This window comes from Accipiter gentilis, chromosome 16, assembly GCF_929443795.1.
Source record: "Accipiter gentilis chromosome 16, bAccGen1.1, whole genome shotgun sequence".
Taxonomy (NCBI): domain Eukaryota; kingdom Metazoa; phylum Chordata; class Aves; order Accipitriformes; family Accipitridae; genus Astur; species Astur gentilis.
In genome coordinates, this window is record NC_064895.1 from 3,492,031 (window position 1) to 3,509,797 (window position 17,767).

Sequence of the window (17,767 nt, forward strand, 5' to 3'; positions counted from 1 at the left end):
AAAAAAAGTGTTGCAAACTCTGGTCTTATAAATGCAAATATCTTGGTAATGCTTTTTCCTTTCCCGCATTTAATTTAAAGCTGCTATGCTACTTCGGTGGATTCTTATTATGTCTGTGGGAATGCTTCTTTGTATTTAGCCCATTTTTCTTTGTCATCAATTCCAGCTACTCAGTAGTAGCAGATGCAGCTTCATTGAATTTCTTTTACATATATTTTGCTACTTTCCCCAGTAGAAAGTTTTATCCATTACCCAAATTGGGTTTGTGTCTTTCATTCTATTAGGATTATCAAGGATTTGCTGTAATCTTGTAAAAAGTATCTTGACTGTTGTACTTTTATCCAAATTATGGCTTGACTTGTACTTTTTTACATACCTCCAGTAAATCTCTCATGTCTCATCAAGTATGCTTTTTCAAGTAAGGATCAGTAATACATAAACAGCCATATTTTTCAGGTGTTTAAAGGGATCATGGGAACATCTGGGTAGATAGATATCTTCTGTGAATCCTGTTCTGTTGCTATAATTCATGTAATTTCCTTTAGTGTCTTCCCAGAATCAGAATTGCACATTTTCAGAATAGAAGGAGCCATTTGATTGAAACATAATTCAGAGAACTCTAGAAAACACTAGAAAAAACATCTTTTTATCAATAGTCACGACTTTTATCTGTTTTAAATGTGATCCTTCAGCTGACCCTGATTAACAGTTACCCTGTTGAAGAAAGAGTAGGGTCAAAATTAACACCATTCTGGCAATCTTCTTAAAAAGCCTATGGACTTTTTAAGACTGAAACTCTGCTTACAGTTTCTCAGTGCCTTGCTGGGAGTCTTTTGTGAGGCTTGTGCCACTGCCTGAATTATGAATGATCATTTGGGATACAGTTTGAATTTTTGTTGTGTAAATGGGCAACAGCCCAGAATGTGACCATCTGTTAACAAAAGTTTCTCAATGTTACTCAGTGGATCCATTTTTTAAAATTAATATAATTTAAACAAGTTAGAGTCATGGCAAAATAACCTCACTGACCATCCTCATGAAAAAACAAAATATGAAAGCAGATACTATCTTAAGCCATAAAATAAACTATAATACCTACCAATATTCAACAGTAGTAGTAGAGAAGCTGGTAGATTTTTTTCGTCCTAATAATGACCTCTGAAATAAAGGATCTGTGTTTACCTTACATTTTACTGCTTCTTACTTTTTTCGGAAGGTCTCACTGTTTAAACAGGAAGTATTGTTTTATCATAACTTTTAAAATCTTGTTCATTTTTAATAGAGAAAAATTATATTATTTCAGGTATTTTTGTCTTGATGTTGAAAGAAGAATGGGTAGTTTGAAGAACTGTTCCATAGTGATTTGTCCTAGATAATATTTATCAAATATTTGACACCTTACAAAATAAGTCCAGGTGTTCTGTATTCAGTGAGTAGCCTGTTTAAAGCAGTATGTTGAAGGAGTACAGTTTTGTATACCCTAAGATAATAATAAGATAATGGTACTACTATTCTCTCCATCTTTTGGGAGAATTGACTGCAAAAGAGTTGGCTCATAACAGAGGAGCTTTTGGAAATATTCTATAATTTTGCATCTTCCACAGACATAAATGATAATGGATATGTTACCTGTAGTCTAGAAACTCCTACTTTCCAAACCAGGGCTATCAGCCAGTACTGAAGAATAAAGTCCTACCAGGCACTGAAGAGATGGGGAATATTAAAGACAGTAGCAGAAAATAAAGAATACAATAGGCTAATAAATACTCATTTTAGGAGTAAAATAGTTTTTGTTTTGTTTTATTCTGGGAAAAGTTTTTATGCATAGTTTCTTCTGCTGTTTGCAAACATAAAGTTAAGCATGAGGGAGATAGACATAATCCATAATAAAATCTAGAAAAAGTCCGGAAAATATTTAGAGAACTGTAGCTTGTGGCTTAAGTAAAAATGCTTACACCTAGTTGATATGTATATAAAGCCTCAGGCAATTTACTTAATGGATTTTTTGTGGGGCTGCATGGAAAAAAATCCAGCTGTTCAGTATCATCCAAAACAAAAATAGACACTTCATGATTAATGAAAGCTACAAGAAAGATTTTCCAGGCATTGTGAAACCATGTTCCTTTTACAGTTAAATCTATTGTATCTGCCAGGTATTATCAAAGAATGGAAGATTTATTTAAATTGCTAAAACTGGGATAAACCAGAACATTTATACAGAATTGTATGAGTGTCATCATTGAAGCTCATCATCACCATAGACACAAATTCATGCTTTTGGGTGTTCTGAAGTCCCAGCTGTGGGGACTGCAGTTAAGGAAGATTGCATCAGGGATTTAGTTGCATACCTGGATGAGCTTCATTCTGTGATGAAGCTGTGAGACCCATGGCTAAGCATTGCTATTTCTTGCAAGTAAAGCATACCCATAGCTCCTTTTACCTTTACACTTACATGTCTTGTGATTCTTAGCCAACGTGAAGACTTTGTCACAAGCTATCTGAGCCTATAGAGACCTATCACACCAGGCAGGCATATACAAACAAGCAAAGCAAAGGAAAAAAAAAAAAAAAAAAAAAAAAAAAAGAGAGAGAATTTTTGCTCTAGAGACGGAGACATCAAGGTGTGTGGGATTTGGTCGCCTAGGCACTGGCACCCAGAGCCATTTGAGATGTATGAGGGCAACTGCAACGTGTGGCATGTATGACAGTTCTTAGAGCAGACTGACCTCTTTTTCAAAGGGTAGCTCAGCTATTCCACAGCACCTTCAGTGACTCCAGAGATGATTCCAGTTACCTACATGGCATTCAAGTGTCACTTTAGGTCCTGGGGGTACCCCGCAATGCCTCCCCTGGTCTGTTACAAGAGTGAAAGCTGACAGGCTTCTAGGTACACATAGGTAACACAGGGTGGAAGATAAATGATTAAACAGGCAAAGGAGGCTGAATAAAGGGTAGAGACAGCAGTGTCTTGACAACTGAAAAATCTTTGTTAGCTGCCAGACTGATACATGATCACATTAGTTTTTAGGTGCAAACTCAGCAGTGTGTGATAAAACTGCAGTTGAGAATCTTTAGAATAGACATGTTTTTAAACCAAGGAATTAGGTTTACTAGGCTATCTTGCTGGCTTTAAATTTCATGTGATTACAGCACTTGCTGATAAAGGCTAAAATAATGACTAATACTACAGTCTCTTACGCAGTAAGGGAAAACTTCCCATTTAAGGGAAGATTTCAGAGAAAGGTGGAAGGCATTTGAATGAAATTAAGGTAATTGAGAAAGTCAGACTGATGGTGCTGAAAGAACTAAGGCAGTGGTAAGGCTTGCAATAAACTTCATTTCTAAATATGAAGAAACACTGACTAAATCGTACATGAAATTTGATGTTAAAGAAGAAGGGGAACAAATTAACTGATTCAGAAGAGTAAGATGGTCCAACTCACTTAAGGACAGAAATCACTAAAGCACAGCAGTTGCTTTGAATTTTAGCAATTTGGGCTAGAAATGTAATGCTATGTTTTATTGGTATTATAAGTGCAGATATGATAAATACAAACCATTTAAAATAAGTTTTCTGGAAAGACAAAGAAAAGAAAATCTAGACTTACAACCCCTTTTTCTTATATGAACAAAATGTTACTTGATAGCTTTGCAAAGGACATCCCCAAAGGCAATTTTTTTTTTTTCCGTAGGACAGTGAATCATGAATTATTCCATAGCATTGATTCTGTTACTCCCAGTGGGTGGTAGTTTTCCCATTTGTAGCAGTTCCAAACATTGTGTTTCCCTTAGTGGCAGAAAAATTGCATGATGAATCTGTTTCGTATTAAATTTTGATTAAACACAGGCATTTGTGATATTTTTAGCTACAATATACTCTTCACAAAAATTACAGTTTTATCTTACAAATGGAGTAAAACTAGTTGCTTTGCTCCATGCTTTAAAGTAAGAAAACAGTTTTTTGATAATTAGAGTAAGTAGGTATTTTGATAGTTTTGTTAGTGTTATGTCACCCTATTAAACATAACTTCCTGTTAAAAGTGCCTTATTACTCATAGTGGACAAAAAAAATGCTCAGATTCTGAGGATCTGTACTGCGCATGAAATCTCTGTTTAGGAATAAGGCACATTTCCAAAGCTTGGTTTGGCTTTTGACCTAGAAGTTAGGGAGGAAACTCGGGATATCTAAACTACTTTTTTACCTTGTCTTCTGGGAAAGTGCAAATAATTCTAATTGGCATAACCAGAGATTATCCATGTAAAAGGAAGTAATAGATTGGGAATAGATAATGAGAAGCAAACCAGATTTATTTTTTAGGCATCCTGGAGCTGATCCTACAGAAATTAGTTTTTGTAATTAGTGAACCATGGAAGCTATACAGAAAAATAACTGTCATGGGAAAAAACTCATTCTTTTTGACCAAATTAGCCACTTCATTGTCCTTTTTTCGTGCCAACGGACGTGTAGAGAATAACTGAAGATCTCCACCCCATGTACTCTGGGAATCACTCATACTAGCATAAGTGATAGATTCATTCTTAGCTGAGTGAATGTCAATGAGCCCTAAGAGAATTGTAAGGGTCTGGACCAGCTCCCACTGAAATAAGAGCCTAAGTTCTCTGTACTTCAGTAGTGCAGAGTCAATCAGAAGAAAAAAAAAGAGGGAAAAAAAGGAAATATGACTTAGTTTTACAATTGTTTGAGTTTTATCCTTTTTTGCCACTGATGTAAAGGTAAACTTAAATGTCTTATATGAGCAATTTCTTTTAGCCAAGTAAGTTCAACACAGCTCAGCTGGACATTGTGTTTCTTCTTTTAGGCATACTTATATAATGGTAAATAATTCGCTGTGTTGGATAAGTATGTGGAACCATCTTCTCTCAGGCCTGCAAATAGCATAGAAATGTAACCACGGAAGGCTTTGGTACATCCTTTCAGTAGGAGAAGGTTGCTTCCTAGTGGGAGGGTTTTTCAGCATATATGAAATTCTGTTTTGTATTACAGGTACAGATATTTATAATTTAGTTTTATATTTTACAGCCACAGAAACTAACTGTTAAAATATACTGAGTACTCATGGACAGGTCAGGAAATTCCTAAATGTGGTGATAAATATGCCCTATTTCCCATATCTTTATTTGTGCAAAAGGTCTAAGATGGTTGTGGACAAAAGTTTAGCAAGAAGAGTTATGTTACACAATGTGAGTAGAAGTCTCAGAATAAGGCATTCTTTTCCAGTTCTTTTTATATTCTTTGATCTCTAATTTTAATGATAGCTACATTGGAATTTTGATGACCTGTAAAATGCTCAGGATGTCATTGTTAACTCATGTGCCATTGACAAATGAACTGTTTCTTCTTGATGGGGTCATTATTAGCTGAAACTGGGTGTAAACTGCAAAACAATGCCAATTCCAAGCCAGCGTTGCACAGATGTAATCCATATGGAAACTCTCAGGTTATTCCTGGTTGTTATATTCATGTTAATTTATTTTTTTTCCCCCAAAATGCATTTGTTTTGATGGTGTCTAGAGTAGTCTTCTTGTTTTCACTGCAGCATATTAATTAAAATTAAAATTAAGATTAAAATGTAAAGTCTGTAAGCCAAATTCTTGCTGCAGATTAATGATGGTACAAGTAAGAACAGTGTCTGTCCAATAAATTTGAATAGTTTTACTTGAGAGAAAAAATAGATTAACTGAATGTAGACTACACTTTTAAATGTATATGGAGTTTTGTTTTAAAACTGAATTATGTTCAATTAAATGATCACTGTAAGAAAGCTGTAAGATGTACTTTAGAGCTAAATGAGCAATGATGCTGAGGAAATGACAGAGATCTTCAAGTATTATGGAAGCTAGCATACATCAAATCGAATTATAACTGTCTCTTGCATTCTGTTACCATCACTGCATTTTAGATAGGAAAATAGGATTTGTTATACTCATGGTCCTATTGACCAGAACTTTTGCTCTGTCTTATGTGGAAAATGTTATGGATAATGAAAAGTGGTTTCTTTCCCTGTGTCAGTCAGGGTTTTCAGTAAAGCATTGCAGCCCTTGGTGGGCAACCAGGAGCATGTGAGCCTGCCCAGGGGCAGGCATGGACTCCTGGCACGAAGGCACTGGGGAGCGACTGAACATTAGTGTTTCGCTGTATCCCCAGGTGAAATAGTTTGCATGTTTCCAGCTGAAGCTCTTTTCTTTTACATGTTTTTTTAATTTTCTATTTCCTGCCCATATTTTGAACCCCAATCACATGGCAAATGTTAAATTTATGAGGACATGAAGTGGGGGTTATGTATTATTTTCTGGAGAAACTATTCCATATATTTAAAAGGTTTTCTTTTTTCCCCTCAGGGAATTCCTGGAATCCCTGGAAATCAAGGAGCAAAAGGACAAAAGGTATTATTAGTAGTTCAAAACACAGTTAAAACCTGTGCATACATATATACCCATTCCAAAGTAAGGGTTCAGTCTGTGCTTAGAGAAAAGTTTTCATAGTGGGGATTTAGGACATCAAATCGTGCTGCAAATGAATGGAGACATGCTCCAAACTCTTTGTGGCATGTTTGAAAATCTCTCATTAGGTTTTATTTCAACTACTCCAGAAGGAATGAATAATTTAAAAGTAACAAAGTTAATTTCATAGTACTTTGAGAAATCCTAACTAAATAAATTAAAGAATATTTTAAAAATTTGTTAACTATACATACATTAATCAAAGAATTCTTCTCTTTATGTAAAAAATATAGGGTGAAATCGGACCACCGGGTCAACCAGGAGCAAAAGGGTCACCAGGGGATACTGTAAGTTTGCAAAATGGTGTTATTATGTACAAATAATTCTGATGCTGTCATTCTCTACCTGTAATAAGCAAAAAAGCAATGGGAAGTTCACTAGCAACCTAGCACTTTCAGGTTGGCAAATATGATTAGACTAAGTCTAATCTCTGAATTCTCCCCAAAATATTATATACCCACTTTTCTTTTAAAATTGATGATTTCCTGATTGCACATTTGATAAACAAATCCAGCAAACACATTATTCTGAATTTACTCTCTGAATTAATTAACTTTATATTAACTGTGAAAGTAGTCAAGTAAATTTATTTTGAAAGTTAAGACCGACTTAAATATTGTCATATTGTGCAATGGATTTCTGAAGATGAATTTCAGGATGCTTTTTGTGATAGTGCTCTTTTGACAAAGACTGTGACAATAGCTGAGATCACTGAATTCCCAAACTGCTTAAAAGGAGATTTTTATTTCAGAATGTAGGAGACTGAAAATAATTAATTCTCTTTGCACAGTCCAGCTTACCACATCTTTGTTGTTGTCTGAGTAGGGTGATTTCTATGTTCTTTATAATCCTTTAGAAATCACAGTAGTAAAGTGTGTTCTGAAAGTTGGTGCAAGTATATATAGACTTTAAAAAATGGAAATTTTAAAGGCAAAAGGAACAGCTGCTTAAAACTATTTGGAGATCTTTCTTTAGTTAGTAGGAAATTCATCACTGGTTGAACATATGCTGCCTTAAAAAATAATTATCTTTTCCATTGAAAAGTTCAACAATGTTTAGATGGTTCCTTCATTAATCATCCTCACTGTTAACATTTTGCGCTTGAGATGTTTTACCTTCTTTGCTGACTAAAATGCTTCTGACTTTCCTGAGAGATACATGGCTTAACATCATAAATAAGCTGTTTACTGTGACTTTTTATTGAGTTAAAGAGCCTATGTTTCACCCTACATTCAACCTCAAGCATATCAGCATAGACTATTACTGCTAGAATGAAGTAAATACTGTAGAGAATTAAGTACAGAATTAAGACTGATGCTGTTGTCTCTATGGGCAACAGATCAGTAAATGACTAAAAAGTTTTAACCTTATAAGAAATTTGTTGTTTATTCTTAGTGTATATAACCATATGGTAGTATAAGAGATTTTACGTACTTGTATTCAGGCTACAGAATTAGTAACAATTGTCAGGGAAAAAATTAGGTAACACTTCCTGATTTGTAGCTGAATGGTATATGCAAATGTTTTAATGCGTGACAACAAAGGGAAGAAGACCACTTGCTTTTTTCTTCCCTTGTTGCCTCATCTTGAGATTCACTATATGTTGTGCATGTAACAGGCTTTTCCATGCCCAGTCCAAATGGAAGAAATTTGAGTTTCTCAGGAAGCCAAGAAAGCAGTTCAGTGAAAATATTTAACTGGGAAATTTCAGCATTTCTGTAGTATGATTACTGGGCTAAATATGATTACATGAGAAACTAAGATACTGCTTAACTTCTTTAGCTTGGAAAATGCATTTGAAGATAAATAATCAGTGAGACCAACTCTGTATGTGATTTTGATTTTGATAACAATAGTGATCAGTTTTCTAATATCTGAACCCAGAAGAAGTATCAGATTCTTATAAATGCTTTGATAGCATTGCTTTGATAAATAAGAGACTAACACATAAAAACTTCTTACAAAAATTAATCTCAGATCAATAATTCTCTTGCTATTTAGTTCTATCTGAAATGGAAGGGTGAAAGGAAGTAGTAAATGAAATTATCAGGACAAAGCTGAGGGATTTCAATAGCAGCAAGAAGGAAATGCTCTGGATAGAGCTTCAGAAAAATCATTAGAAATAAGCAGATGACATTCATGAACTGGAAGGAGAGACTAAGAAGCTTAGATAGTGATGCCTGCATTGTAGGTACAAAGGGCGCTGACCATTTTATTCCTAAATAGGGAAGCTCTGGTTAGAAGTTGCAATATTCCTTCTATCAGCAGCAAAAGACGAGGCTATGGCGAATGTAAGGTTTTGGCCCAGTGGCATATTTGAAGTGTGGAAATTATGGGTGAAAGCTGTGAACTGTTCTCTCTGCTGCCTTTACCATTATGTTAAGCCTCTTGATATTTTGGCAACAGGTGAGAGAACATTGCTATACATTCTTGGATTTTGGTGATTGTTAACAGATTGTACTGTTCAGCTTCATAACTTCTCTGCCTCTCAATTAATTTACCCCATCTCTTTTCAAGGTCTTTCCTTATGAAAATGCTTCATCAGTAGTGAACTTCCTCTTGATATCCAGCCGCTCGGCTGGATTTCATCCATTCCAAAAGACAAAGGGGTTTCAGATGCCACTAGGTAGTGTTAAAAGTAGAAGAAAGGGAGAGGGCTCATTCTGAACTAAAAGAAATCCATACTTACATCTGCAAGGTCAAATACAGGATAGTTAGTGACTTTCTAAAAGGGGCTTGATGGTCATTCCTCAGTCATCAGGATGCCTACCGTCACACTGTCAAGGCCGCCTTACTGTCAGTGTCTACCTTTCATTGTAGGACAGGAATAATCTTTTCAGGGACCTTTCTTTTCTGCTGTCAGTGACTCCAGCGGTGTTCCCCCAGGTTGTTGCGGTAGCTTGTGCCTCATTTTGGTGGGTGACAGGAACCCTGAAGGAAGAGGATGCCAAGGATCTCAGTGTGGACCTTTTGATCCTCTGTCTTCCTTGCTGAATCGCTCTCAAATCCAAGTTAAGGTTACCGTCTGCTACAGTACATAAAGGCAGACCTGACATCAAAATTATTTGGGGCTCTACATACCGCTGCATCATTCCCCATTCTAAAGAGAATCCTTGTTTGCATGGAGGCTAGCAACACATATGTCCGGCCATCTTGGTACGTGCAGTCTTGCATAACCACATGTTGCTGCATGTCAAATTAACCATCTGAGTACGAAGGTAACTACTAGCCTAAGGGTCATTTATATACTAGTGCTGGAATGTTCCTCAGGGTATGGCACTTCTCTGTCCAGGTTGTTACTGGTGCATGTTTCTCTCCAAGACAGAAAGGGTACCCAAAACCAGGAGTCTTTTTTCTCCAGAGAAAAAGAAAATACACATTGACGTATTGGAATTCAGAGCTTTAGGAGGAGTTTGGTTACAAGGAGCCCAAGTTAAGGGCTCACTATAAGTAAATAGTGACTAAAAATATGATAGTTTCCATCCCCAAGAGAAAAGTAATGAAAGGGTTTTTCTTCTTTTCTGGGTAGATACTGCAACTATTTTGTCAGATATTTGAGTCACATATGAGTCTTGAACATGATGTCAGACATTCTCATTCACTTCAGAATATTGAATCAGGAGTGGGAAATTTCTTCTTGATGTCATTTTAATGAATGGAGTTTTCCAGAAGTTTGTCTCTTTTGCTTTCAACGGGAAATACAGTCTGCTTTCCATTAGAGTTCTACACTTTTGGAGTTGGAAGTCACAGAGGGAAATAATGCTTTTCCATGGCTGTCTAAGGATCACCAAAAGACTAAGTCAGATGCAGTTTCCCAGATGTTGCCTACATCTGGCCAGCAAAGACAGTTTTGGTTTGGGGATTTTCTGAGCTTGGTGATCAAGAGTCTCATGCTCTTCTCACACACAGCAGACCTGACAGTAAAGGATTTAGAGAAGACTGTATGCCCCAGTTACAACACATGTGGATGCTGGATGGTTCTTTATTTCTAGAAAGAGCCTGTTCCTCTCCAGTTAATCCTGGTATTAAGAGCAATATACGCCTACCCGGCTAAACAGAGCATGTACTTAGCCTAAGGCTTATCTAAATCTGAGTCCTTGCTATTTTTTATCATATCTTAGTGTTGAAGTTTTGATTATGTGCATCTTTTCAGTTTAAGTCCTTTCAGTATCTGTAACTCCCACTGCCCTCTCCCTGAAAGCATGTCTGTATTTTTTTCTGCCCCAGATTTATTGGGATTTTGCCATTTTGTATGGGATTATTTGATTGATTACTTGGTGAGAGGATCTTTGATTTAATAGAACGTTATGCCCATTGTGGGAAGACTTCTTGTTTTTCACTGGCCATTTGTTCTCTATTTTTCTATGAAGGTTGCCTTTTCTGTCCAATCAGAAGGTAGATGAACTTCAGATGCTTAAGGCTGAATAGTAGTCTAATTTTACTTTTCAGAGGGAATATATTTGCAGACCCCTCCCAAGTTTCTATTTGATCTTGTATCTGAATTGCACTTAAATCATGTGCAATTCATTTGTAATCAGTCCGGTTGTTCAGACCTCCAAAGGGAGGAACGATCACACACTTTGTAAGTCAAGGTTTGCTGTGTGTCTGTCCAGTAATGTACGTCTATCCCATCACAAGTAAACCTCACCATTTCGGAGGTGGTCTTTTGGTTTCGACTGTGCATTTGTCAGAATGATGTTGAGATCATTGATTCCACAAAGGACTCTTAAATCTTTACTTCGGCATGCTCTGATTATGCTGAGTACTGCTTAGTCATGTGGAATCGAAATGGATATGTGGATTATCACTTGAAGAAGCTGAGGAGGTTGCTAAACTGTAAATAGACTGACTTTTCAAAGTTTTACACTCCACAGATCTCATCTTCTTTCCTACTTATTTTCTTATTTTTTCACTTTGTTTTATTGTTTTTCATCAAAGAAAATTCAGAAGAACTAAACGTGGCTTGTGCTTTCTCCTATATCTCTGTAGATAGCCACAGACAAAGGAGAGAGCCCTGAACTTGCTCTCTGAATAATGCTAGGTTTTAAAAAACTTGACTCTGGTTTCCAGATAACAACGATTATGTATAGGCATATGAATGTCTATAAAAGTATTGAAGAGCTCACTTCTTTTTCTATGCTCACAGTTCCTTAATAAAATACATGATTAATTAAAATCCATGCAGCCCTGGTTGGAGAGAAAGATTGAAACCAGTTTTGGGTTTTACAAATTCTGGCCCACTCTGTCATCCAATACCTTCAGAATTTCCTGTACAACATACAGCTGCCCTGCACACATCCAGCAGCTCTTCCTTTCCTGACTCTACCACAGGCATGACCACTGCATTACAGCTGTCAGAAGCTCTTTTGTATAAAGTGAGCACACTGGTTAATTTTCTTTCCGTGAACTTAGAGGACGTTTGCAGCCACCTAAAGATCTTATCTGGAAAGAATGAATTTCCTTGACAACCAGTTATTGCAGTTGTTTAGATGAAATTTGGGTGAAACGTTGCCTGGAAGTTCAGATGTCCCTACTCCTAGTTAACACATGCACATTTGGTCTCTCACCTGTGCCTCTCATAATTTTTATTGCCTATTGCTGGAAATTTTTTCTCCATTTCTTTCTGAGCAAAGTCGAACAAAATGCCGGAGGGAAGGCTATATCATGAGCTGTAATAAAGCCTTGTGGGATTCCAAAGTGTACATATTTATTCAAGTAACTAACCTGCCATGTTTTCTTCAAATTTTATTTAGATAAATAACATCTGGTTCCTTACAGTTGAAAATAATTTATTCATGTTTCCTGTCAACTCATTTAATGTATCATTTGTCACCTGATAAAATAAGTAGGAAATTGATGCATGGAATATTTGAATACATTATATGGCATTAGGCAATTTCAACCAGAAGAGATAGTTGGATTTTCCTTGTATTAGTCACACTGAATATGTTTGTTCCAGAAAAAAACAGATGGAAAGCTTGTGGATGGTCTATTAATACCTTGGGAAAATCCTTCAGTAACAAGTTCTTCTTCAGTAATAACTATCCCTATTACATTGCCAACATCAGTAATTTATTAATTTATCTGCCACATAAATAGTGACAGCTCTGGAAAATGGGGGAATAATGCTACATTTTATGTCCTTGAATTGTTCTTTATTTTTATTCAGGACATGCTCTTCTCTTTTAATTTTACATGCCATAGTTTTCAGATTATGTTCTCAAGCTTTTCCTGTATTGCATCTGAAAGTTTTCTTCTTGCAGCCCAGTGATTTCATGTAGTTGTCTTCCTGTAATTTTTTAAATGAAATATGTTAAATATGGCCTAGTAATGAAAGTGCAAGAAAGGAAGCCAGGACAACTGGGTTTTATTTCTCCCTTTTCTGCAGATGTATGCCTGACCTTTAGTTATACTAAGTGTATTTTCTGATTTGCCTTCTCTGGTGTATGTTTGCACATCAGTGTGGATATATACACATATCTGATTTTAAAAAAAAGCTATTCTGGACACATAGTATTTCCACTTTGTATAAGATAAATTGAATGAGGGACATTTGTGATGAATGCTTACTGCTTCTGTAATCCAAGGACTGGTGTGAGCATAAAGTAGAAGTGACCTAGTGTGGAGTTGGTGAGGGGTAGGCTCTCAGCGTGTTACATGACTTGAAATGCAGGGCTACACTGAGGTGACGATGTGAATGGAGCCAGAAATCCCCCAGTCACGTTTCTCATCCCTCCCCACTATCCCTCCCCAAACTTGTGCTTGCTTTTCTCTACTGATTAACGTGCTAGTAATGAGCACAGAACAGGAATCTGAGAAGAAAATAATAATTTCACAATGTTTTTTGGAAAAGGAAGGTAGCCTTCAAGGAAAGCAAAAAAGATCACACAGTGAAGAGAGCTGTATGTCAGAAGTGGAGAGGTCAATAGATAACATGAAATTTGATTTAAAACAGCTAAATTGAATTAAGCCTTACAGGGAAATGAAAATTAATAAAACTATTTTGCTATGTAAATAAAAAGAGAAAAAGTGAGGAAGCAGGCCTGATGTGTAAGTGAATTAAGACAGTCTTAATATAATCAAGGTTAGGTTCCAAAACCAAATTAATATTTTCTTACACTTGCTGTTACAAAGCTGGTGCTGAACATAGGCAATAAGCAAACGGTTAATAGGAATACACTATCTCTTAGGTTATGAGTGGAAGCAGACCTCAGAAATTTCTCTCCAGCTGGAGAGGAATTGGTAATTTCTACTCCAAAAGTGTGAAAGAAATGGTATAGGACATAGTAAACCTTTATTTACCAAATAATAGATTACACTAGATTAACTGCATCATCTTTGATAAGATGACTGATTTTGTATGGAAGTAAGAACAAGCAGATCTAATCTTCAAAGTTCAGTAACTTGTTGGAAATTATTCAGTTTGTCATATTATTAGTTATTTTAGCAAAATTGAAGTTTAATAGAATAATTTTCATTTGCAATTGACTGAAAGGGAAAAGTCCGAGACTGAAGAAAATTGTCAACAAAGTTACTCAAGTTTTAGTCTTGTGATTGATACCATTTATGTGTATTCACAGACCTGTGTCTGTGGCCTAAAGAGCAAGTTGCTATGTTTATTGATGGAAAGTTTTGGTGACCAGTACCTTCTTACAACGCAGCAGGAAAGAAACCTGAGTTAATCTGTGCTGCCTCAGTTAACAGTAAAGCACAGGTGAAATACCAGAAAATTGATGAAATGCTGAAATACCTGGTAATAAAGAATTAATTCTTGTTCCAAATATTTTGAATTTTCTCTTGTATTTGCAAAAACAAAGTCATCCTTTTAGTTTTAGCAAAGAAAGTTAATAAATTTTTTGGCAAAACTGAGTTATAGTCTGTGTAAGAAATTACTGTAGACATACATTTATTTTTGATCACATGTAACTTTTGAAGCAGGTCTGAGATAGTCATGGAACTGAATATTTCCCAATATTTAGTACTAAATGGAAGGTGGTTGTTTTTATCTTTATGAAAGCAAAGATTAAATAACAATAATAACAGTAGGTTTTGAGAATACTATCAATTAGAATCATTGATAAAGCTTAATCTCTGACAACTTAGATTTCCAGGCCTTATGTAATTGTTTGACTTTCTGTATTATTATGCTTTTTTTTTAATGCTGTGTCTTAAGTATACTCTTATAGCAGATCATATTTCAGAGTATATATGCAAGTCTAAATAAAACAATAATAATATATTGTTTTTATTGACACCTACATGCATCATAGAGTCAAAGACAAGTGAGATGAAGTGGTGAGAAAGACATATATTAACACCAGATGTAGAAAATACTACGAACGGGAATTCCTTCCTGGAAAATATGAGTTTTAAAAGAGATTTATTTTCTAATGTATACTCGAGAGTAGCTTTAAACAGAAATTAAGAAAGCCAGCCATTTGATGGTTTAACACCCTTTAACTCTTATCTTATGTATGGACCAAAGACAACTAAACATGCCTTTATCGACACATTTCCATGAGAGGAGTCCAAGGCACTGTTTTGGCAATGCTCTGGCTTTGTACATGTGCTGAAGTGTCATGATCTGAAATGGCAGAAGCTATTGGGTTCTTGAATGAACAGTTCAATTCTGAAGAATCTGGAAGAGATGCAAAGGTACAGCCCCAAAGTTAACTGCTACCGATAAATCTCCACAAAGTTTGCAAAAGGAGTCAAGGCATGACAGCCTTTGAGGGACACACAGTCAGAAAAAAAGGAAAAGAATTATGAAATGCCACATAGACTTTTGCTGGTTTTGGAACCCTAAATGGAAACTAAGAAAATCTTGTGTCACTTTCAATTCCAGCTAAGCACTTATTAAAGATATGTTAAAGATTAGATCACACAGGGTTTTGAGTTGCAGATTTTTTCTCTCAGGAGTATTTAATGACAGCACTGTGCTTTTTTTCTGCATGTTTTTTTCCACTACCTAGTAGCCCTTCCTTAGGCCATAGAAGGTCTAAATAATCCACTCTGATGTATCAGAGGTATAGGGCTGTATAGTAATATGAAGAAAGACATTATATTTCCTGTCCTATTTATTTCACTATAGAAATATAATACTAATAATACTGATACACTGTACTGAAGCTATTATTCCTCTAGCTTAATGCAGAAATGTCTCTGTGTTTTTCACAAATAAATAGGGTTTGATGGGACCAGAAGGCTCATTTGGTCTACCTGGAGCTCCTGGGCCTAAGGCAAGTGTTCATGTTAATTTGCTTGTGACTTTGATAAATGACTGCTTTATAGATGACAAAATGCCAGGATTTTGAGCTAATTATTTGGTATATTGAATATTGGTGAGTAGCTGTATGATTTTCCCAATATTACCTTATATGATAGTTCAGTCTCAAGAGAGCTTAATACAATTTAGTAAATGGTGCCTGTCATCCTTGAGGTCTGGAACAATTGCAGAAATGGTCATGAGACTTTGCTTCAGCTTTGCAGTCCTGGAAAATGTTCTACAATGCTGGGAGCCAGATAATTCTCAGTATACATCAGAACTTTCTGCCCATGTTATATTTATTTATATTTTAGTTGTGTTAAATAACATTACATGCTGCTTTTTCCACCCAAGGAGCCAAACTTACTTCAGAAAACTTTATTGATTGCACTGCCACTACAAGAAGAATTAATTTCACCCATGCACTCAGAAACTAAAATAGATACTATAAATCCAGATCTGTTAGTGTAACCTTTCAATTTAATCCAAGATGAGTTTTGGCCACTAAGCACTGAATTGTATGTCCTAGAGAATATTTAGGAATACGGAATCCACTTCCTGAACTTTGTATTTACATTTAGCTCCATTTTCATCCATACATTATTTTATATCCAAAAGTACATGTGTATTTATTTAAAATTGTATACTGAAGGTAACATTTTTTAAAGTGGTCAATGTTTGCTATGGTCAAGACGATTGAATACCTATGAAATGACTAAAAATTAATTAGCTTTATTTTCATTTGCGGAAAATGTTTTTGTTTTGTATATTTATCTCATTCAGAATATAAGCTGATTTTTAGAGAATCATTCTTAATAAGCTCATTCTTACAGAATAGCATCATGAAGTAATTAATAATTCTTAGCTTTTAATGAAAATCCTCGTGCTGAATATATGCCTAATTCCATAGGCTACAATAAAAACTAAAACATAAATAAATATTTTGGCTCAGACAGGTCCAAGGATTCTCAGAGTTTTATTAAATAAGATGGTGGAAATGTGAAGTCAGGACACAAAAACATGGTATGACTGGGCAAGGGAAATTAGGTAGGCGGGGAAGGGACAGGTGAGCAGAGGCTGGCAGGTCACATTTTGTCATCAGTATCTCATCTTTCCTACGAGAAAGTTGAAACGTCAGGTTTCTGGTAAGGGAGCAGAACTTTAGCCCTTCAGTCACTACCTGTGCCTATTTTTAAGAGCCAATTTCCCAGCAGTGTCTGTTTATGTTTTCTAGTCATGCCACATGTGACAAAACGTACTGATGTATCAGCCACACTCTCATATTGTTATATAGGGTGATAAAGGCGAACCTGGAATACAGGGGAAACCAGGATCATCAGGAGCCAAGGTAAATATAAATCTGGAAGTATTCTGGTTAAAGAAGGGACTGATTTACTTTTCCACGGTTTACTGATTTTCCATGATTAGTTACAAGGCAGTTTGTTTCACTGTAAAACAGTACTTAACAAAATTGCATCAGAATCCATTTGATGGCTTATTCTTACTAATTTTATACTAGAGTTTAGGCAATGTCAGCTGTTCATGAAGTTCAAACCTGCAAACGTTGCCATTGCTTCAGACAGTTCTATTTGTGTAATTTTGAAAAACCAACATCAAGTGTATTAAAAGGCAATTTAAAAAAGATAAATACTGGAAAACTGAGGTTAAGAATTAGGAGTCTCTTTTGTGGCTTCTCTATATTCAACATCCCTTCATAAATTCTCCAGACATTTCAATTATCCTCAGTTATAAAATTTCAAAATATCATAGCCAAAGCATGTCATGTGACCTTGAGAAAACATGCAATATATGTTTTTACACACAGCACATCACTAACACAGAGCTGTTGTATTACTCAGGGAGAACTAGGACTACCGGGTGCTCCAGGTGAACCAGGCTACCCAGGCATTCCTGGTACCCAGGGTATAAAGGTAAGTATTTTTTTCCAGTTTTACGTTAATTACATCTTTTATTGGAAGT

At 35.7% G+C, this 17,767-nt stretch overlaps 1 protein-coding gene across 1 annotated transcript in view; it reads left to right on the plus strand.

Annotated features, from left to right (window-relative positions):
* The window catches only part of COL21A1 (collagen type XXI alpha 1 chain), a 113,143-nt gene that overhangs the window by 80,423 nt on the left and 14,953 nt on the right, over positions 1-17,767 (plus strand). Inside the window, exons 18-22 of the mRNA XM_049818671.1 lie at positions 6,361-6,405; positions 6,756-6,809; positions 15,708-15,761; positions 17,082-17,135; positions 17,647-17,718. Of these exons, the coding sequence (XP_049674628.1) occupies positions 6,361-6,405; positions 6,756-6,809; positions 15,708-15,761; positions 17,082-17,135; positions 17,647-17,718 (279 nt within the window). The remainder of the gene's footprint in view (positions 1-6,360; positions 6,406-6,755; positions 6,810-15,707; positions 15,762-17,081; positions 17,136-17,646; positions 17,719-17,767) is intronic.